At 36.2% G+C, this 23,868-nt stretch overlaps 1 protein-coding gene across 3 annotated transcripts in view; it reads right to left on the bottom strand.

Annotated features, from left to right (window-relative positions):
- The window catches only part of RASGRF2 (Ras protein specific guanine nucleotide releasing factor 2), a 136,713-nt gene that overhangs the window by 42,634 nt on the left and 70,211 nt on the right, over positions 1 to 23,868 (bottom strand). For 2 of the 3 annotated variants that reach the window (XM_042788075.1, XM_042788077.1), the window contains exons 13-17: positions 21,742 to 21,824; positions 19,394 to 19,642; positions 18,696 to 19,084; positions 15,104 to 15,232; positions 13,751 to 13,840 (exon numbers count right to left, since the gene is read on the bottom strand). In XM_042788075.1, the coding sequence (XP_042644009.1) occupies positions 13,751 to 13,840; positions 15,104 to 15,232; positions 18,696 to 19,084; positions 19,394 to 19,642; positions 21,742 to 21,824 (940 nt within the window). The remainder of the gene's footprint in view (positions 1 to 13,750; positions 13,841 to 15,103; positions 15,233 to 18,695; positions 19,085 to 19,393; positions 19,643 to 21,741; positions 21,825 to 23,868) is intronic. The other variant, XM_042788076.1, reaches the window with a different exon arrangement.

Raw genomic sequence — 23,868 nt, forward strand, 5'->3', positions numbered from 1 at the left:
TTTCACATAAATGTGTCAGAGTGTGAGTAGCCTAATATTGATAAGAAATCTAAACTGCCAAGGATTCTGCTCTTTTCTTTTGTTTAATTATGATATCAGGGTGCCATACACTAGCCAGATGAAGAACAGCAGAGCTGGAAAAGACCATGTTAACGGAGATTAAAAGAAGCATAAAGATGATGAACTCCCACTCACTGCATACAGAATAGCATATTTGATCAATAATACAATTCTTCCTCTTTTTTTTTTTTTTTTTTTTTTTTTAATTTTCAAATGTGCACGTTTAGATTTATAATGATGCAGGCCATACAATCCATCTGCAGCTTGAAAATAGGAGCTATCAAGTCTAGCCATGATTTTTGGGCTACCTCAATTTAAGAGAGAGTTATATTTCACTAGTTCACTATGCCAGGGTTTCAGTTTGTTTCACAAAGGTTTGTAAGTTTATGCATCAGAAGAAGCAATTACTAAAAAGCAGCAGAAATCTAGTGTCCAATGCATTTCAGGCTTTTAATTTCACTTTCACTGGTCCTCAGGACATACGGAATCATTTTGTTCTAAGAAATATGCCACTGAAAATCCCTGTTGTAACCACCCACATCAGAAATAATTACAAGTATGTATTTGATTCTTCTGCCTAAAGCCTCCACCACAAATACGATCTAACTATCAAATCAAGTCAAGGGATTATAGTCTTAGTAAGGTAAATCCCATGGATTCACACGCACCAGATGATGTACAATAGTGTAACACAGACAGAGCTATAGTGACTGCATATTTCTGCAAAATAGATAAGGGAAAGGTTGGTAAACTATTTTTAAATGACTCTTGCCTTAGAATGGCTTATTTTGTAATCAGACAAATTTAAGGAACACAACTCTGAGATAAAGCAGTTATGTCATGATTATGCTGCAAACTTGAACTAAATCCAGAAGTCTAAAAATATATCAGTTGAGCAAAATAATTTTAGTTTAATGGATGGAAAACAAGAATAAGTGGCTAACAAATATGCTTAAAATCAAAATACTATTCTAACTCCTAATAATAACATTAAAGTTGCTCTGAGAATTATAATAATCTGAGATTATATGGTTAAAACATGAGTACCACAAAGAATGAAAATATTCCTTTAAACTTAAATAACTGTTCAAATTTGAGAATTTGTCCTTTAAAAATTCTTAAAATCAGGGTTACTGCCATAGGTATAACTGGCACACACCCTTGGGATTTCTGTTTTTCTAATGTTTTTTTATGGTCTCTCAGAGACTCACACTTGGAAGAAAATATTTTAAAATTTCTAGACACTGAAAACATACTTGCAGTTACAAGTTACACAACTTGTTATTATAAACCCATAACTCATCTTAGAAGTAGAAAACACTAAAGAATCTGCTTTTTTTTTTTTAACTAAAATTCAGCAGGATTACAAGATTGCATTTTTATTTTTGGCATATTGGGATAAATACATGGGTTTGGAGAAAATAGCACTGTTCACTTCTCTTGAAAAGAGAGAAAAAAACAACATGTGCATGCATTAGCATTTACATATATTGTAACAACACAGGGAATGAGTATCTGGAGATTTAGACTACTGTACTTTGTAGGATGCATTTTCCACAACTGTAAGGATCAGTAATACATTACCACTGGACAACATCCTTTTCTCCTTTCAGCAACAACAAAGAGAGCCAACAAGGAGATAATGTCACCACCAAAACCTAATGCTAAATTCTGGTGTACCTGCATACATCTTCAAAATCATATTTGTTTGCACACAAGAAATGTATGTGTGTGCATGCATGTGTGAACTCTTAGTCCAATTTTTCTAGTGAAGTCTTAGGCAAAAACATCTAAATCTTGTGCCTTTATTCTACATCTCTAGAAAAGAATAGATCCTGAATTTCAAAGGCTGTTTTTGCTAATTGTGTTTACAGATTGCATAATATCAGGTCAAATGTGGAATGTGACACCAGAATTTTCTCCTATGATTTATCTATATAAAGGAACTATAGGGAGCAATTGACAAAGAAGGAAAGCCTTTTTAAACAGACTACCTTAACAATTACATTTGTGACTGTTTTTGTACATCTTAGATACTTTTTTTTTTTTTTACTGCAGTAATGTTTGAATTATCTTCCATGAATAATGACACGAATGGCAACACTGCAGTTGATATTTCTTTGAATTTGTACGTCAAGTACAAATGCATTTGCCTATGTTCCTGCTATGTCTCTTAGTCTTCAGGGAACATATAAGCAATTTTTACCTGCTGATGTATTTCAGCATTTCAAGTGATCTCTAGCTCTTGATTCCTTTAATTACACATTGTCTCTACTCTCAACCTGCTCTATCAGCAACATGAGGAGTATAGCAGATCTTTTCTGCATAATGCTCACAGTCTTTTCAAGAACTATTCAAAGTAAGCTTTTAGACCTTTAAAATGCTCAGTGTGCCCCAGTAAAAAGGAAAGGTTAAAATAAAGTCTATGACAATGTACAGCTAGAAACAGAAAACTGCAAAAAATGCTTTTAGAATTTTTCCTGTAGTTGGTCTGGGCTTTTTATATAAGCTAAATGAATTAGCTTGCAAAATCATTCAGATTTTTTAAAGACAATAAGAGTAGAGGTTAAATGGAAAGGAGGTGATAATTGCAAAGAGCCAAATCATTTTTCAGACCATCTGTGAATGGATAGTTGATTGTCATGCAAAACAAAAATTGGCAGGATGCATACCAGTCAACAAAATACCTCTGAACAAAACGTCTATCTCATAAGCAGTTTCCAGACCATTTATGACTGGGCTACAAATCAAGTAACTTAATAGTATCATAAACAAATATCAATTATCCAAGCAACACTTAGGCTCAGGGAAAAATAAGAAAGGAAAAAAACACCAAAAAATCCTCCCAAAACTTCTCTCTCCACCCCATGCACACCATTGGGTACATCAAATGTGAGGAAGATAATAGGGAATACAAACAAACCTGCCCTCATTATGAACCCAGACCTTTTGGTCAAATTTCCCACTTGCAACATTGAAATACTAGGGCTGGTTTCCCACATGCAGTGGTCACAGCTTCATTCCAGCTTCTCTCCTCTTCAGCTTAGGAGAGCAGAGGAAAATATCACCTAAGAGCTTGCCAAAGCAGCTTAACTAAACCCTCATAAAACACATATTTAACAAATCCTATCTAAATAATTGCAGTAGGATTGTGGTGACCCTTTTTTTTTTTTTGGGGGGGGCGGGGAAGGGGGGGCAGGAATAGGGAATGTACTAATCCTCTTTCTTAGATGAAGAAGGAATTTTTCTGTGCCAGTTTGCTTGCACATGTCTATGAAACAGAGAGTTTTCTCTACAGCTGCTCAGGACTTAGTGCAATAGGTCAGGGAACACATGGTTCACAGTGTCATAACTCAGGAAATGTCCAGTGCAAATACTTTTTTCCTGAGTAGTCAGCTCCTTTAATAAACTAGAATAAGAAATTAACTGAAGAGATAGGAACACATTTAAAAAAAGGAGATCCTAAATTTCTGCTGATAAGAAAAAAAAAATAAAAAAAATCATAATTTTCCTCTGCCTCTTAACTTCCAAGAGCAGGGATCACCTGAGACAAAACTAACCTTCATTTTTAAGTCATTGTTTTAATTCAAAGTTTTGCTCTAAGAAAACTGTAAGGGGAGATTCAACTCAATCTGAACATGAATGTTTCACCAGTTATCCAAAATTGCTAAGCAACCATTTTGTTAAATTCAAAGTGCTCCTAATTCAGGAACAAAACCAGAAGTCTACTCAAATGCACTACAGAGTAGGTGAATATTCAGCGGAAAGGAATAACATTCAGGGTTATTGAATTAGATTCCAAACAAATTAGTTTTAATCTCTATTTTCATTTCACTACCAATTTCCCAGTAAAATATCCTCTGGCAGGAGAAAACATACACAAATGTGTCATAAAAGCAGCCTGTTGAAGGAGAGTTAAGAATGCAGCCTGGAACAGAAAGCAAGTTAGCCTCTCTGCTGGGGCACTGCCATCAGCCCCCACTCCCCACACCCCACATCTCCCACCGAGTCCCCCAAATGACCCAACATTAGTGCTGGCCACCTCCACCTTGGTAACAACATCTGGGCAACTCCCGACAACACTTCAGCCAGCAGGAAGGAAAGCTGATTGGGTCTATGCCAGCAGTTATTTGTCTCACAATGTTTTTTAATGGAGTACAGTGTCAGCTGTAGTAAATCAATGAGTACTTCCCACCTGGGGTTTTTTAATTGAAATGGGGAACTCCAAGTCACTTCGGTGTTCAGGTCTCAGTGCTTCTCAAACCTTGTGAATGTGCATAAATGGGTCTGGAAATCTCATTAAAGCACATTCCCAAGAGGGAACTGGTACTCACTTCCTCAGTTCCTGGCTAGATCCATTAGCCAAACAAAAACAAGAAGTGAAAAAACTTGGTTGTCCTGCATAAAGGAACAGGGGAGGATAACAAATCCTACACCAATTCTTTCCTTTCTTGGAACTAAGAATCTGAGATCCCAGATAGAAAAGGGGAACTGGGGAAGCTCATGATGCAAGCAGGATTGATAAGCATGCCCGCAATGATTTCAGGCATGATTTGATGGTATCCCTTATCTCTGACAAGAAGCTAGATGCCCTCATATTCAGTCTTGAAGTTCCATGTGGAAACCCATGACCTGAGGTACAGTTAAAATTAAGGTCTGCTTCCAACTTCCTAGAAACACTCTCACGATAATTGTGACCCAGCTGTGACAATATACTCCCGTGAAGAGTAGTCCTGCTGGGATGAACTGCACATTCAAAAGGATTAAATTCTTTGTATCTTCATTATTGATTGGGATATCACCATCACAATTTTTTTCTTTCAGATTTGGATTCATAAGGAAAAGGGTCTACAAAGTGTTTCTAGTACAGGGAATGAGATGTTATAACACAGAAAATTACTGCAGTGCAAAATTACTGTAACTAATAGCAATGTTTACGGCATCATACTGAATATCAATTAGAAAAAGACACACATTTTCTGATTTTTCCTTAGACATGGATACTTGTGTACAGAGCCAGAAAGAAATAGGTACCTCTCCAAAGGTTAGTCTGTAACCACTGATATAATTTGAAGCATTTAGTACATCACAACACAGATGTGCATTACCTGGCTATCCACATAATGTACAATACATTTCAACATCAACATCAGTTACTGCTCACCTTTCACATAACATTAATCATAGCATGGAAATCTTTCTTTTGTGCCCTCTCACAGTGGAAAAAAGAAAGTAATAATTTCCCTTACGAACCTCGCTTAATTCTAATCTTTACCAAATTCCATACTAACTCAGCTGCCTACTCCAGAATTTCTGTCTCAGGAAACATAACAGTGTAATGCTACACTATTATTCCTCTGTTCAGAATTAGGGAAATACTCCCTGAACAGCGCAGCTGATACCATTGAATGTAGAACTATACACTCGCATCAATCTGTGTGCAAGACGGTAACAACCAAGGAAATACTGCATCTGTTTAAAGCATAACGTATGTTTCTACATGCTTTTCCATTTCAAGGATCAACGGGATCCTCCTGGGAGTATATGCCTTCATTATTTTGCATGGTACATCTCCACGTCACATTATTCAGCTTAAGTGCTGAATGCACCTGGCAGCAATATGTACAGCTACAGTGCCTCCTCTTGGCACAGTCATACATATCACTACAGACACACGGACATGAACGTGCGCATAGGATCTGATCTCGCTTGTATCATTTGGCACACGCTGTGTCATTCCATTACTCCAATTAGTGCTTATGCCAGAACAAACAAAACAAAAATATTGTCACACTGGGAGCTGGCAAGTAGTTTGAATGACTGCAGAATAGCACCACTGGTCACAACCTAAAATAAGCTAAGCAGCCCTTGCTAAAAACTTTTGTGAAACTTCCTCATGATAATTTTTGCCTTTTAAAATAAGTGATCAGCCTTAATCAATCTGTGCCTGATTTATCTGAATGGAAAGGCCTACACATGACCCACTCTGTAATCTGGATCTCTATGAAGCATGAATTATTACTTTTAGCTAATTTTTATCCATCTAATATTGTGACAGTAATCAAGTGGTGATAGTGTCAGACTGCGCTCACAGTACTCATCTTCCCCAACTTCAGTGCTCATGCATCTTTGAAGAGATATGTCATTCTGGAAACCATAGCTGTAATTTACAAAAGTCCATTTATATTTTTTATTGATACCATAGATGGGGTATGCTATGGCAGACAAACTCTTACAGCACTTCTGAGGAGATGAGGACTTTCCATATTCATTTCAGTGGCTTCTGAAGCTGACACTTCCACATCAGTCACTGGCTCTTAGAGTCGACACTTTCGCATAAGCATTTCCACACTGTTTATCCTCAACCACATTCAATTGCTCTGAAATCAAGGTTTGGCAGCTTTACATCAGAAGTGGTCAAATAAAATAGAGAAAGAGCCTACAATGTTTAATCCCAGGCAATGATCAAGAATACAAAAATAGCCAAGTCAAAATAAATTAGACATTTATACTTTAAAAGGATTACACACTTCCTTCTGTACACCTTTTCCATCACTAATGTGTAACTTATGCATATAATTAATGCACTAATGCATAAATGATTATCAGTGGAAAGTAGCATATAATTAACTTCTTAGACAAAGTTTAAGATTAAGAAAGGAATGTGATCCCTACATAGACAATGATGTGACTGCAGGACCACTGATCCAGAACTCACAGACTATTAGATTCATTGTCAACAATTCTAATATTCTAATAGTGGAAACTACTCAGTGGCAGTGTGTGGAAGTGGCACCAGGACATACTTCTGAGTGCATATTGAATTGCTCTGAAGAAGATACTGCTTGTATTTAGAAGCTGCAGCTAGCAGATTAATGAAGTAGGTTTTGTGCTTCCTTTGTTGAGAATCTGCTGCAGCTGCAAAGGACTGTCCGATCAGTTCTGCAGACAGATTGTAAGAGCTACAGAAAATCAGATGATACCAGAAAATAGTCTGGTAAACAGACTGATCAGTTTTGCTAGCCCAAACCCAAGGGCAATTTATATTAAGATTGTTTATCTGAACCACCAGAGGCGATTTGTGAAAAGAGGAGGAGCTGCATAGAAAGGATTGCACTTTCTCTGCATAGAAAGGATTCGCAGGCTGATTGTTCAAGACATCTATTCAAATGTTCTTTGATAGGGTACAGGCTGAAAAATGCAGAAGCTCCAGGAAAACTCTCCCCTGAACAATACTCAGGTAAATAATTCAAGTCAAAGGCAATTTAGCACCAGCGAGACATGCAGGCAATTAATTGAAAGGGATAGTATATAAGCGATTCATTTTTGTGTAGATGCTTCAAAGCTTCAAGCTGTTATTCTAATTGTTCCTTTAAATCACTAAAATCAGAGAGAATAAAACCATGTTTCCTTCTTGCTAGCATGGGGCAGATTTTCCTACATGCAAATTATATTTGTCAGAGATACTCCCCCAAAGACTCTTTTTTCCCTACTTCTTTCTCACTCTCTCCTCTCCACTTCATATGTGTTTTAAAAAACAAATGCTTATACTAAAGAAGCCAGGCCCTCCTGCCAACCACAAGCTTCCATCCCACTCCCATCCTCTCCCATAATATGTCACCTTGTTCTTGTGAAAAATGGTACATTCTCTACAGCACGGATCATCATGCTGTAGGAGGAGAAAGGCAGCTTTGAAGCATGCAGCATGCTGGAAATACTGACGTATCCAGCTCAAAATTGGATGACAGAGCTGTTGAAATAAAGCTGCTATGTTCATTAGGGAACAAGCCGTTTGCTTGGGTTTAGGTATTTGCTTTTTGGATAACATTTTTTTTGCACGTTGGGAACTTCTTGGTCTCTAGTTTGAGTCAAGAAAGAAATAAGCTTCTCAAAGTACTTTCTGTCTATCTGCTACAAGTACAAAAGAAATAGAAAGTATATAAGATCAGTTTAGATCTTGAATTCAAGTTTTTGTCAAAACAATCTCCTTGAAGCCCATGTTCAGTAGAACTGTTTCAAAATAAAATGATCAATATAACATTAACTATTTTTCTTCAAGTTTTGTTAGGCATTCTTAGCAGAGAAGAAATTTGTACATTTGCTAAGCTTATATTAGTACTTTTTACCTTATTCATTATTTAAAAAAACAAGACAGCATTATTTTGCTAATTTGGCTTCATCCATACAACTATCCAGAGATTTTGAGTAAAGCTTGAATCTCTTCTAGTCACACAAAGCACCTTTATAATTTATAGGTATTAACAAGTATGAGGACCAAGCAGTTTCAGTAAATGAACACCAAAAGATGTTTTTTCTTTAAAAATCAGTGCATGATATCTTACTGATAGTGCTCAGATTCTGTGCAAAACAGAAATAAAAAGTTAAGGAGAAAAAAAAAAAAAAAGCAGTAACATAGTTGAAAACACTGTACAAAGATAAACCAGGGAAATTTGCAAGATCTATAAACCACAGATGAAAGAAATATTTTCCCATATGATTTGATTTTATCTAGTGCTAGGGTTTGTGTGGGTGCTGTATAGATTATACTGCTGTTACTTAATTCCTGTAACATCTGCAGGATTTTTGCAGCAAAACTACAAATGATTGGTGAGTATTTTGGCAGAAGGTTCCTCTCCCACATTACCAGTCTCACTCCTTTTTTTGACACTGGCTGTGTGACAGACTCTCAGAGAAGAGAAGGAAATCACTCCTGAAGAGATGGGACTCACTGCAGCTCCCTGGATTTCCACTTAAGGACTACCTAACTCTCATTGCAAAGCTTCAAGAAGAGATTAGCAGGATATTTGTTAGGATGGGACCGTTAGCATTAAAATTTTTGTAGGAACTTTTCTATATTATAAGAGAGATATTGGAGCAGAGCTGCTAGACAACTTCTGTGTTGCTTTTGGAAGCTGTCACTGATTCAAGCAGAAATCAAGAATCAATTTTCTAGAGGTATATGAACAAGGGGGGAAGAAACGGCTCAAGTAACTGATGCCTCTGAGCAGGCATACATTTGTGATTGCTCAGGGCTTATCTACCACTCTGAGAAACACATACATAACAGAAGTGCTAGAAGCAATGACAGAGTCATGAGAAGGGAGATGGTAATTCAGAATAAAAATACATGTCCCTGTATCAACAATTTGAGTTTATACTAGTTTACATCCAGTCATGAAAACTGGATGTCTTTCACTGTTCTGGAGAAGGATGCTTGCATAACTTTGTTCTCTTCCCTTGCTGAAGAATGAGCTTTATTGCAATGAATGAAAGTTGTAGAAAACTGGAGAATAAAGATGATCTGACCTGTCCATTTCTATGTTAGAATGTGTTAGTATTATCCTATTTTTATAAACTGGGAAAAGAATGAAGCTGAGCAGCAACCTATTAATAGTGACAGAGCACTGCAACTGCAGCAAGCCATGATCCATACAGCCATCCTTCACATCCCTCAAAAGAGAAAGGACATGTAAAAGATACAACATGCTTTATTTATCCCTACTGTGCACATTAACTTTCATGCAGGCACCAAGCTGTGCACCTGGGGAGCTTTATTTAACTTTCTGGACTTCCACTTCGTATTTATATTTATCTTTACCGTGCTGCTAAAATAAACAAGTAATATGCACATTTTCTGGAAGAGAATAGGCAAAAACATGTTTGAGATACGTAGAGATTAATATTTAACTAGACAGACTGACTAAACAATAGGACAAATAGTACAGTTTGGCATCATTAAAGCAACTGCCTGCAAAATAACTGAAATTAGTGGCACCAAACCCATCAATTTACAAAAACTGCTGAAGGGCATAAGAATCTGAACCATCCTCGTTCAGAGGAAGGTTCCATATACTGCAGGAAGCTCTGCATACTGCAGAGCAATGCTGTGGTGCCCAGCACCTCCTTTTCAGCAGCTCATAAACTGGTGCAGCGTATGGCATGGTGGGGCAACCCAAGCATGAGCTGTTCTTAGGGCCCTGCCAGCCCTACATGTGTACCTTACAGGCATCCAGATAATAAATGAACCCAAAAGATGATGGTGCCCCAAAACCACTATCAAGGTCCCTGAAGCTCAGCACTGATCCCCATGCAGTGGGGATGGAGCAGACTGAGAACACTGCCAATGTGAACTGCATTCAGGCTACGTCCGAAGGGGGAAGTGCACCACTACCTAAACCAGACCAAAGTACTCAAAAGTCTTTCAACTTTTATCAAGTCACTTGCTGCCATGCAGCCTGCAGACAGGACCAATATGGGCAGTGTTCCCCTGGGTGCCTATCTAAAGATACACAAAGCCCTCATAGAGCCTGGGAGAGCTGTTCAGAGCTTTGCACACTTATGAGTGTATAAACTTATCACTGCATGATGACGGTAATTATAAAATGGCCGTTACTCTCCACAGGAGAAGATTAAATATTCTTCATGTCTGGTTCTAGCAGCATGTGTGACTATACAGTTTTCCGATGAGTCTGTTAACCTGCTTGCCTCAACACATCCCTGAACAGTCAGAAAGTTGAGAAGAGCTAAGAGATCATACCCTGGGAAAACAAAACAAAATAGCCAGAAGGCTTCAGGGAACAGCAAGAACAGAAAACACACAGCTGACTCTTGCCTCCTAGTACTCTCCCGCAACCTCCAATTGATTTCAGTTCCTGAAGCTGTTCTAGTTTGCCCATCTAGTAACTACTAATGATTCTCGCTTGTAGGTAGCCGAGCATTTTTTGAACCTGAGTAAGTCTCTTCCCTTCACAATGTTCCTCAGGAGAATCTCACAGGCCTTCTATTCATTGCACAAAGAACCACAAACTTGTCTTTTTGAACCTTGGCCTCATGAAATTCAACTGATGCCGTCTACCTCTTGAATAAGAAAAAGCAATGAATGCCTACTAACTCTCCCTGACATCCATGATTTTGCAGAACTTTCTCATCAGCCCTCCAACTCATCTTTTCTCTAAACTTCAAATGCGCAGAAGCCATTTCATATTTCCACTCATCCTTGATTGGAAACTGTCAACCTTTCTCTAGTTTATATCCCCTCATCTCAAACAGGACATATCGCAACTGTACATAGTCTTCAATACACATACAAATTCTGGATTTATACTGCAGTAGCACAATGGTCTTCTCTGCTTTGTTCTCTGTTCCTCTCCTAAAAATGCCTGGTATTTCCTTTACCTTTTTGGCTCCTGTTGAGCATTAAGATCATTTAATTATCTATTGCAATCCTCAGATCTCGGTGCTGAGCGATGAAGCCAAGCACAGAGCTCATTCTTCCAGGTGTAGAGCTCAGACTGTTTTGCCTCACGTGCATCACTTAGTATTTATCAACACTGAATTTCACCTGCCATTTTATTTACGTTCCATGTAGGAGTATACCAAATGGCATACATCACAATGTCTGCAGCAGTGAGCTCATTCACGACCCAAACCTGATTCACTGAGGGAACATGTCCATCCTATGCAGTGAATGAGACAGGAGCCAACTGGAAAATAAAATGCATTATTTAAAAAACCCACATAATCATGATAACACATGCAGAGGGAAGAAATAAAATTATTTGAAATACCCACATTTGAACTGTGCAACTCTGCAACTTTCATACCATCTCTACCATGATTAATTGTATCAGGTCATAAAACAGGTGAAACAGTTAAGCTGTGGATTGTAGCCTTGAATTTTCATATTGATTACAGGTGGACAGCCTTGCTCCAGCTCAGTCTCATGAGACTCCTCACCACACACTTTCCTTGCCAGATTTGCTGCAGAACCTTCTTGCTGTTTTTTCACATCACCCAGGAGAATGACCATTTATGCAGAACTAGCCATTCAGCAACACAGAAAAGTACTGAAGAATATTAAGGATGTTGTTTTTTCCTTTTCCAACACCCCCATGCTTTGATATTCCTTCAATTGATTGTGTAGTTATAGATTTTATCTTCTCTTATACTTCAATACTACAAATATTGAAAAGCTGTGCTTTTAACAATAGAAACCCAGTAATTTTAATTAAATTGGTTCTAAAGGGAAAGAATAATATTTTTTACTCTTACCGCATTTTTGGAACAACTTGTAAGCATACTGGAATTAAATCATAAAGCAAAATATGTTGTTGATTCCTTGGCAGTGTCTGATTCAAAACAAAGAGGATATTCATAATTTAAAAAAAACTTACTAAATACATGCTTATGAGAGGTTCACAAAGTTCCTAACAATGAACGTTACTCTCTTGTGATCATCTAAAGATCAAAGGAAGTACTCAAGAGTAATAGGAGCACTGATCCACATTTATCCAGAAATCATTTTCTTATGGTGCCTGATCGTCAAGCGAATGACCGCTTTAGACACAGCGGATACAACATCCACTGAAATCAGTGGTGATGATTTACTGACTTGCACAGAATTTTGTGAGTGATTTTGAGACTAGGGTCTTCAAAGAAGTTTCCTGACATACCAACATTTATGATGGATAAGAGGGAGGTGTTAATTTACAGTTGGACTCTGCTGTGTCATACATAATCAAAATGAACTGTGGGTTTGAGTGTGTCAATGCAAAGTGGAAGTGGTTTTGTGGAATTTAAAACAGTTGCTTTTTTTTTGTAACATGAGCTAGGACAGGACTCAGTGGAAAATACTAATGTCAAAGGGTACATAGCAAGACAGCAAGTAAATTCAAAACTTAAATTAAGTATTTTAAGTTTCACAAAATACCTCCAGTCAGTAGACAACGTAGCTGCTTTCCAAAGAAAATACAGTACACACTTGCAATAATTTAGTTAAGTACAACTGCTCTTATGTATACCAACCTTGGATATATAAAAATCTCATTTTCAAAATAAAATCTTAAATTTTAAGTGAATACAAAACCAAGAAATATATGATCTAGATGTTTAACAGATCACATATATGTAAAATATTAATCTTTTGGTAATAGGCTGGACTAGAATTAATAAGGACATAATACAAAAAATCAACTAATAGATGAACTGGAAATGTGGAGTGATAATATAATTATGATTTAAGTCATCAAGAAAAGCAATCATTAGTTTATACCTTGGTAGTTCAAAATCTCAGTGAATAGTTTGGCAATCTCCTTAAGAGTCCACAACACAAAGGTGCAAGGCACACATGAGTTTCTTGAACGTATGTGGTATAGTATGCAGTCTTCATTTGTTAGGTTTCACATTTTGCTCTAAAATATATTTCTGAATACTTTCTCATCCTCCGCTTCTTTCAAGTAGACATGGTGATGGTTGCTGGCAACTCCCCAGGACAGGGTGGTATATAAACAGCCTAAAAGATAACTACTCTTTGGTGACACAAATTGCTTCATCAGCCAAAATTTCCAGACTGCCATAGCAGGAAATACAACAGGGTGAATGTACCTGAACAGCTTGTCTTAAGCTGTTTTAGTCTTTCTTATGAGTCAATGTCCCTTTCAATTAAATGAGTTACATTACAAATATTTTCATAATGGCCACATAACTGGAAGCCAAGGCTCCAATTATCTGTGGATGCTGTACTGCAATGTCCACATAAAGGAAAGGATTCCAGACTCCAAACAGCAGCAGATGAAGCTAATGAATCAGAAGCTATCTAGGATTCAGATAAGTATGCTCTGAAAACATATTTACCTTTTGACAACTAGGTATCTTACTGTTATTTCTCTTTTGTACCGCACATTTCTCTCACCTGGTGGACTCCCATGCCCCGCTGCAGCTGTAGCAATAGCAAAAGCAGAAGCAGGAGAAACCGAACAGTGGCTGTTGTCAGCAGTTTGTACTGTAAAGGAAACAGACAGAGAAAAGTTAAAAATTTCTACATACTTTTCATATTTTTCATATGTTTATACTTCATGAACTTTTTATGTTTTTGTTGCCAGAGGATTTTATATGAGGTAAATAAAAATATCAGAATCATATTTGTGATTCAAGTTTTATTACCTTGTCAGTATAATTAATGTTGCTATGGAAAAAAATGTCTAGGACATCGCCAAGGTGAGGAACAAGCAGTAACAAAACAAGAAAAAACAAGAAAAAAAAAAAAAGACAAAATCAATGGTGTAGAAAATTAACCTAAACAAAAAATTACATTAGAGAACCAAGCATATTAACTAACTTCTGATAACTGGATTCACATATTTTCACAGGCCACTGCCTAGGATGAGTATGGCTTTGCACGATTTATCAAACTTTCTCTGTAGGGAGTGCTGTGAACATTGTTTCTGACTAGTACTCAGATAGATAATCTGTCACTGTTCCCCAGTTTCCAACTCCCAAAACTTGCCATCTCACCATAAACATGGCCAATAACATAACATTACTGTTGGTTTAAAATTAAAGTGTCTCAGCAACTTATTAACAGTTGAGAAGACTCAGCTCTTGTTTTGTTGTTTTAATCCCAGGCATGAAATAAGTGCCTAGAAACGTGGCTTGCAAGAGATGGAAGCATTTTAAGCATTCATGGACGTAGCTCACAGCTCTGCTAATGATTTCAAAGAGCTGCGTGAGAGCTATTTGAGGAGCTCCAGCTCTCAATTTTCCTCTTCAATTGAGCAGTTTATTCAAATTTTGTAACAAATAATGTGACACCATCTGTAAATGTTCAGTGTTATATAAAGAAATAGATACAGTCACTCCCCATTGACAAGAATGGGTGTTGTGTATTTCATGATTACATATGGTGCCCAAAATATGTCCCCTTAGTAGCTGAAAAAACTCTGTCAAGGTCTTGAGAGTTTTGTGAGAATAGAACTGCCTCAATATTAGTCTTGAACTTGGGCACATCCTGCTCAAGCTATTTAAGAAGATTTCACCATACCAAAGTCCCAATACACGTCTGAGCCTCTCATTATTATACAAATTAACTGGCATAATTCACATTCTAATTACTTTTTTTTTTTTAATATCCAAGAAATAATGAAAATACAAGCAAAATATATTATTTAAACATTATTATTTTCTAGTATCCTGCAAAGATTACAGCTACATTAGTTAAACTCTTTCAAGTGGCTGATAGAGGCAAAAAAAAAAATCAGGTTCTTACCTCCTGGTTGACGATAGCGGAGATGACGTGGTGTCGAAGGGGATCTACATGGGGAAAGCTCTGTAGTATCCACTGCTGAGGTGCTTTCAGGAATTGTCCTGTCCACTGACACAGATTCTAGAACTGCTGCTTTAAAAGAGAATAAATGTTAATACTGGGATGATAATTCATAATTTACAACTCTTTAATTTATATTATATAGATAATATAAATAAAAATATAAAAATATATTTTTATATAATATATAATATAGATCTATATAGATATGTAATATAGATCTATATTATATATAATATATAATATAGATATAATATAGATATATAGATCTATATGATATATAATATAGATATATATTATATACAATACATAATATATAATATAGATATATATTATATACAATACATGATATAAATATAATTAAATATAAATAACTAATATTAATGCATCAATTATGATATATGACATATGATATTATATATATTATATGATATACTATGCTACAGTATAGTATAGTATTTATAAAGCATAACTGTTTTTTGAAAATATCAGGAGGCCATATGGAACTACAGTATGGGGCTTTAAGATATGCTTTTTTGAAGTACAGAATATAGGCAGATTAGTTTGTTTTAGATATGGAGTGCCTCTGCAGAGATTATACAGTATGTGGGTGATTCAGGACTCTCAGTTTACAAACACCAAAAGATAAAGTCTGCAAATGATCAACTTTGAACAATCTGAACTGTACTGCATTGACAAAATAGAGTATGTACATCAAAGTGGGCTTCACTGAAAGGTAATGTTTAAAAAATGGCCATTAATTAATAGCACTTAATACCAGTGTTTCAATACCAACCTAATACCACTAAATATCATCTAACATAAAGTTGTTTACATTTAATCCGTGGTTTATAGTTGTTTTAAACAGTGCTGCTTGTGGGACATGCCATGAAACTTTTGAATTAAGAAGACTCAACAACAATTACCCTCTGGGTGGAGTTACGGGCCTGGGAAAGTTTTGTACCAATGACACAGCCACAGAAAAGCTCATAAATAAAGAACTTAGTGCAAACCAGCCAGCTCTCAGTTTTAAAAATCGCTTGGTAAGATTGCACTTTTAAGTCAGCAGAATATGCACTAAAATGCACATGCAATAAGGATACATGAACTCATAAGACCTGGGGAAATAATCCGTGTTGGATAACAATGTATAATCAAAAACTGCCCAATAAAATGGCCAAACAGCACTGAAGAGCAGATTACTCCATGGAGCTCTTCTACCAGAAGAATAAAAAAGGAATGGCAGACCACTACTTCTGAAATGAGGGGAAAAAAAGCTGATAAAATATATCCTACATTTAATTTGAAAGACAACTGTGCTTGCAGCATAAGCATTGTACATATAAAAATACATACAAACAAAAACTTTGGAAAACAAAAACTTTGAAAGCAAACAACTTGGGAAGTGGGCAATGAAGGTGGAAATCTGAGGACATAAATGGACAACATTCAGGGACAACAACCACCACCATAATAATATGTCCTGGGGAATAGAATTTGTAAGGTTATATTGGATTTAGAGTAAGCCATGGTTGTTTTCTTGGAAATCTGGCAGAACCAGAGCAACAGTATTAACCGTTATGGGGTGTTAGCTCCTGATTAAGTACAAATTGTCTTCTTACCCAGAAAACTTCAGAAACAAAGAAATTCATTAAGTATGATAGGAAATGTGCAGATTAGCATTTTGTAGTTCTCCTACCGCCCATTTCCATTCCCCTTGTGAGATTTCTTATTAAACTTACACCTCTTCCTCAACATACTATATGCAGATGGGTGACAAAAGGATTTTCCCCTGAAGAACAGATCTATCTAGCTGCAAATTCCTACAGAGTGCAAACTGTTCAGCAGGAGATCCCCAAAGGAACTGGAGACACTGCACAGACAGCAATTTAGCATTTATATGAGGTTCTTGCCATTTCCAAATGTTCCTCATGCTGCCTTGATGACACTTCCAGTTTTGATAGACTGGAATGTAAAATCTGAATAATTCTGCAACAATGCCAAGTGCTAACACTAGGCCAGAATAACCTATTCTATCCTAGTTTACTTTACACTGTATAGCAAAAAACGTTACACCTAAGACTACAGTTACCTGGGTACAATTCATTTTAATGCATGACCTATATTTTGGGACATGCTGTGCTATCACATTGATTTGAATGTGGTTATATTAATGCACAAAAAGAGTTTGCCCAACTCTACACAGTAAATATTGTATTTTATATATACGTAAATAGTCTGTTATGCTATTCATTTAAAAAATCCAACATACAGAAATATAATGATTAGGTATAACAGTCAACCAGCATTTTATGAAAGCACAAAGCATAGACTTCTATAATGCTAAGATGGCTAACTTGCCTGTTAAAAAGATTTTTTGTTAAACAGTAGACTACTTTCTGTAAAAACAATCCCTCTGCATAATGCAACATCAAATGTCTTACCAAGGCACTTATTTCAATTCATTAGTAAGGAGTAGACATAATGCTTCAATCCTATTTTCCTTAGTTTGTGTTTGGTAATTTTTTTCTTCTTTCCTCTTGGGTCATAACAATTTTCATTGTTAGAGTACTTGCAAGTAAAATTGAGTTATGCTTTGCTCAGATTTACAGTTCAAATTCCTCAGACTCTAAGTCAGGCCATGCAAGACCATTTTTAAACATGAATATTAGGAATAAAATACTATTTTTTTTATTTCCTCATCTTCTGTTTAATGTAACAATACAAAAAAATTGATACATACTTCTATTCTAATTCAGAAGACCATCGCTCCATGCCCAAAGAGCAATGAGAAATAAGTGCACACTTATGCATCCTATGCGATTAGAGCTACTTTCTTGCTTTGCCATCTATAAATGCAATGATTCCACTCTAGATGCCTGCAGTGAGGTTTATATCAACTAACTTTAGCCCTCTGGAAGTAGTACCTATTCCAAGGTGCCTTACAAAATCCACAGAGGAAAACAGGCATTTGCACAGAGGCAATTAATCTACTTTAGACATCTACCTGCTGGATGAATAATAACCAGGTGTTATGAATTTCACCAAAGTACCAAGTGCATCATATAAATTGTTTGGATTAATGATGAAATCTTCCTGGAAAACTAGTCCTGTTATATAAGCATGTTAAAGCCCTTATGTCTTTACTTCCCTCTTTCTTTTTAACTTAATATTTTACTTCCTGTAGTAATTGCACAACTCCAAAATCTTTCACCTCAGGAAACACAACTAGCATCAAATATTTCCTTCTACCCTTCTTAACGCTCTCCTGAAATGAAAACAGACAAGGACATTCTGCCACACCGCTATTCCTACAAAGAAACAACAAAGTGGTGGAAATAGGCAATGCATTGCAGCTTCTACTAGAGAAGGAACAGAGCACAGAGTATTTGGTTTCACAACATAACTCATGGTGATCAAAAGTAAAAAAAACAACATGAGAAACAGCTTCTCAGGAGTAATCTAAGTCAAGCCTACCTTAGAGACTATGCTATTTATCAAAACTAACATTGAGTATTTTGTGGGTATGGAATACCTCTTCGAATGCTTCTCCTCAGCTTGTTACAGAGGTCAACACGAGGGTTCTCCAAGCTGTCCTCTATGGAGCCAGGGCTTTGCTCAGGAGAGGAGGGCCCTTTGCTAAGGTCCAGTGGTACTTTGCTACCTGTTGGTGGTGGGGAGGTGGCCGGGCTGTAGGCTGAGGTAGGACTGCTCGCCACAGATGAAGCAGAGAGGTCAAGGGCACCGATCCTTGAATTCAGTGGTGAGGTCAATGACAGTTTTCGGGTTCTGACAGGTGAGGAAGTTCTGGAGAGTGACAGTGGAGGAGGAGAAGAAAACTTGCGACAGAGATGTGGTGACTTCCCATCAGTCAGGTACTCTCCTCTGTTGTTTTGACTAGTAGCAAAGAATAACTCCAAGGACCTGAAGAGTAAGAAATGAAAAAGCAACAGATGATAACAAACACTGAACAGATTTAAGTGAAAACATTTACATACGAATTTGAAGCAAATCTGCATGACACTGCAAAATCTGTAAAACACAGTCCTCAAAGCCTGGGCAGAAAGTTTAGACAGACTTACCTAAAAATTTACATCCTATTTACAAGGGAAGAACTTTCTTCTTAGATTTATTTATGTAACAGAAAATCATGGTAAAAAAACCTAACAACAAATGACATCATGGTAATTACATAAGAAATCTATCATAGAAAGGAAAAACCCCAGAGCTCACCTGACAGGAATTGAAGTGAAGGGTCGTCTGTATATGTCTGAAAGTTTTTCTAGTACCACAGATGCAGTAGTAAATATGCGGTAAGTATGTAGGAAAGTATTCAGGAAATCAATACTTAGAAATCGCAAGTCTGTTAGCCGCTCCAAAAGGCGCTCAACACTCGCATAACGGATTTGGGGAACTTTGCAGGAATTCAGTGTTTTGCTGAAGCAGATATCAATGTCATCTCTATGAAGACGAGCATCGGATCTACACAGGAATTAAATTTAGAACACTTTACCAAAGAGTAAGAGTGATTATGATACAGTAGTGGTATCACTTTAGCTGCTCCTGTTAACGTAGAAGCAAATATATATGCATTCTTGTACTTCACCAATACAAGAAAACTCTTAAACTATGGTGATACCTGGTTCCATTCAGTTATATTTTATGCCATAAATAAAAGAACGTGGATTTTAATTTTTGGCAAATAATTTACATTTCAAAGTCTAACAAACCATTAATAATGCTTAAATTTCTGAAATGGAACAGGAGGCAGAATTTTCCCCTCTTGTCTCTTTCAGGCTGTTGTGTTCTGTAGTCCAATATTACTAGAAGTTCAGTACAGAACAATAGTGGACTAATGACAATTTTTTCTGTTGGGACCTAGCTTTATCTAAAATACACTAATGGACTCTAGCACAAGACAGTAAAATTAACCCCTTAGCTAAGCTTAAGGCTGCAAGGTAACACCTGCCCTCAGGCTCCAATAATTACTTAAAAAAAAAAAAAAAAAAAAAAAGGAAAAAGTGAACAGCATGAAACATTTCAAATTTCAAAGCAAAAACCACAGAGAGGGTTCGATTCAGTGAAACAAGATTTGACTAATTTTTATTTGGACATCAAAATAAAAACCCATCATTTACATAACCCTACTCTTGTTGGTTTTTTTCCAAGTGCAGTCTTGCTTAATTTTGTCTAGTTGAAGGCTTAGTTTTTAATAAAATGGGATGGATTCTAAGTAAAGCATCTTTCAGTGCTGATTGATCTTTTCATTCTAAATGATTTGATTTTCTTAGAATATAGCATCAAGATATTCCACACACTTCTAAACTGCATTACATAAAAGAAACAACAGAAAAAATATTCTTTCTTAAGTGGGGTCCTCAGAAAAGTGCCAAATTTTTTCATTTCATCCAAAGACATCTGCATCTAAAAGTAGGGTGTGATAAAAATCAGATGAGTAAAATCTCAGAAAGAGAACACCAAATTTGTATCTATTGTTAAGATCCTGTATGTTTTTTAGAAGTAAAATGTCTTTCTCTTGAGATTGGGATTACGACCTTGCTACATTCTACAATCTGAAAACAGATGAATGTATTTTTAACATTCAGCAGGTAACAGAAATGTTTACACACTGGAGAGTCCCTGGAATACAACTGAAGACAATAAAATACATTCTTTCCAGAGATCAAAGGTATTTTCCGTAACAGTGTATTCACAGATGTTCTCTCTTTTTCATTTTTGAACATATAGAAAGAGAAGAGCAGCAACAGATACAAAAGAGGCATTTCAGAAACCTTCACATATGGAGTATATCCAAGAGAGAGAAATGGCTTAGTCACAGATAACAGTAAGAAAGGAAATACTTATATTTCTATCACTATGTTCTATTCCTTTATATTTATATTGGATAATAGCAGGTAAAACTCATGTAAATACAGATCTGTAGAGAATCCAAGAAGTAAAATTGTGTTAGAAGTTTGGAATTATGTGCTGAAAATTGCTGCCTACAAATAAAAATTACTTATTATAATAAATGACTGAAAGAATCCAACGGTGAAGGAAGCAGGTTTATGAATAACGATGTTACTTTGATGTGATCAGTTAAAATTCTGAGAAAGTAATTTTTTCTCAGAAATAAGAGAAACAGAAAAATATTGTCTAATACAACAAAATACCTTGGAAAATGGTACTTGTCTCCAGTCACCTAAATTTTGAAGACATTTTAAAATATGTTCAATGAAATTATGAGTGCTATGACAGAGAAAAGCTAACAAAGAATAAAATTATTCATCTTTAGCATAACTGAAGGCAATTTCACAAATAATAGACAAATTTTAGCTGCAAACCTATAGAGTCCAATACTATGAATTGAGAATTTACCATTTTGAGTCATCCCTACCATTTCAAGAAAGATTTGAAAACATACATTTTGGGATGTAGAATTAATTCCATTCAACAAAAAAATGGAAAAAACTAAATTGAAAGGCTGTATTTTCCAGGTACACATTTTCTTTTGTTAAATTTTCCATTAAAATGAAACAGCAAGCTATTTTATTCACTGGGGAAAAAAATGCTGCACTTACCTGATCATATGTGGCACTGTGACTTTAGAGTTTTCTTCAAACACTATGGTCATTAAACCATTGCACCTTATATTATCAATGCACTGTGAAAATAAACATTGAAAACTGTTAAAATCAAAACACGGGATAAGGTGACTTCCACACTTTTCATATCGTTGTAAGCTTAAAGCATAGCTCCTACAGAGTATGGACTGATTGGTACAAGGTATTTTCATAAATGAAAAGCAGTGATGCAAGAATTATAGTGGACATGCTTCTCTAGTCTTCTGCCTTTGATTTGCATATCTGCAAGACCATGCATCTTTACCAGCACACTCAGGGTTTTCAGTTCAGCAATCTTTTTTCCACATGATTAATTATTTTGAATTGGAAGTGAAATTTCCTTCGAAGTTCCTTCGAAACTGAATAAAATTAAGTATCTCTAGCATTCTCTGAATGAGTGTTAAGCTTGAAAAATCAATATAGCAAAAATTCAGAATACTTTGTACAGGAACAGACACATTAATTGCTTAACCTTTATACTGTGCAAAAAGACCAAAGAGAAATATAAACAGTTTCTAGAAACACACTTGTAAAAACAATTTTGAGTGGTGCTGTTATTGTGAAACATAGTTATGAAGATACTGTCCAAGGAGTTCCTTGCAAACTCTTGTATATATGTTTTGGGCTATGTTGTAAAAGCTGGAAAGACACTTCTGGGGCATGATTGCAGCACATATTGCTTTAGAAATTACAGGCTGTCCCGTGGCTGGTAGAATTCTACAAACTAGGGGAACATAAGCTGTTCTTCAAGCCTCAAAGCAGTTCAGTGCTGGTGGTACACATGGGTAGCTCAGAGCCATTTGTACACCATTATCTTCTGGTTTGTACTTTTATGTAGTTAAGATAACACAGCACTGCAAGCCTTGCTTTTGGAAGTCAGCAGAGCCCGCCAGTGGATCAGGCTGATATGGTCTGCAACAAGTACTTCCTACCTAACACTGCAGGACTCTTGCGTTTATAACACTGTCTAGTTTTATTCATCAAGTATCAATCATCTCATCGATGATTAATATTGAATTGGTCAGACAAGATAATCAGATGCCTTTTCAGGTTTAAAATATATCTACATATCTATAAATTAAAAATATTATATATGTAGCTATATGCAATTTTAACTTCAGGTATTTCAGTTTATTCGAAACGTGCAGTTGTAATAATTCATATTATGATTTTACAAAATCATTACCTTTAAGCATTGAGAAAGACACATCTAATAAAAATACATAATTTCCCCCCATGTAAATTTTAAATGTTGCAAAGAAGACCTTAGCACCAATCATAAAACTGCCTGAGCTAATTCAGCACTGTTACACTCAGTCTGCACAGGCCTAGCATTTATCACCTCCCTGACAGATAATGTTATTCTAGCTAAGGAATGAATGTAATGGGGATCTAGGACTGAAGGACAAGTTCAGGCTAGAAGAGGGGAGGCTTCATCATCAACAAAACCCATCTAGTTTTTATAATAAGTGTATGATTTGCATGAAAGGAATATAAATTCAAGAAGCCTCACTAGGAGCATATAGACAAATATGACTTGTATGTCTAATGCACATATAATTTAATAAAATACAGAATTTTGGACACCAAGACTAATGCTATGAGTGAACAGCAGCTACATCTATACTTCTTTTACCTGCAAACATAGGAGAACACATATTTACTAAAAAAAGTACTTTTTATATACCCCTTTTGTTAGCATATTCCTATGTTCTCCTTGAGGATAGTAGCCAGGATTAAAAAGGAAAAAATGCTCCTGGGCAGGCGATTCAGTAATTTTTATGGCAACATTTCTGCTGGCAATGGGCTCAGTCAGAAACACAATTTGATTTTCAAGAGACCAGTGTTGCCAATTGTTTAGAAGTTCTCATGCATTATCCAAATTTTCACCCCAAATTTTCTTTCTCCAGCAGAATTCAGGTGGCATGCGTCTTGTGTTATTTTATTCTCTTTTGGTCTCCAGATGGAGTATAAGAGCTAAGTCAACTGACTTGATTGCTATTTGTAAACAATGGTACCAATTCATGCCTCAAATGTATGTGCAGTCTGCACAGCATCTTGCACGCCCCTCCTTACTGCTTTTTT

Source organism: Tyto alba, unplaced genomic scaffold, assembly GCF_018691265.1.
Source record: "Tyto alba isolate M040663 unplaced genomic scaffold, T.alba_DEE_v4.0 Super-Scaffold_13, whole genome shotgun sequence".
Classification (NCBI taxonomy): domain Eukaryota; kingdom Metazoa; phylum Chordata; class Aves; order Strigiformes; family Tytonidae; genus Tyto; species Tyto alba.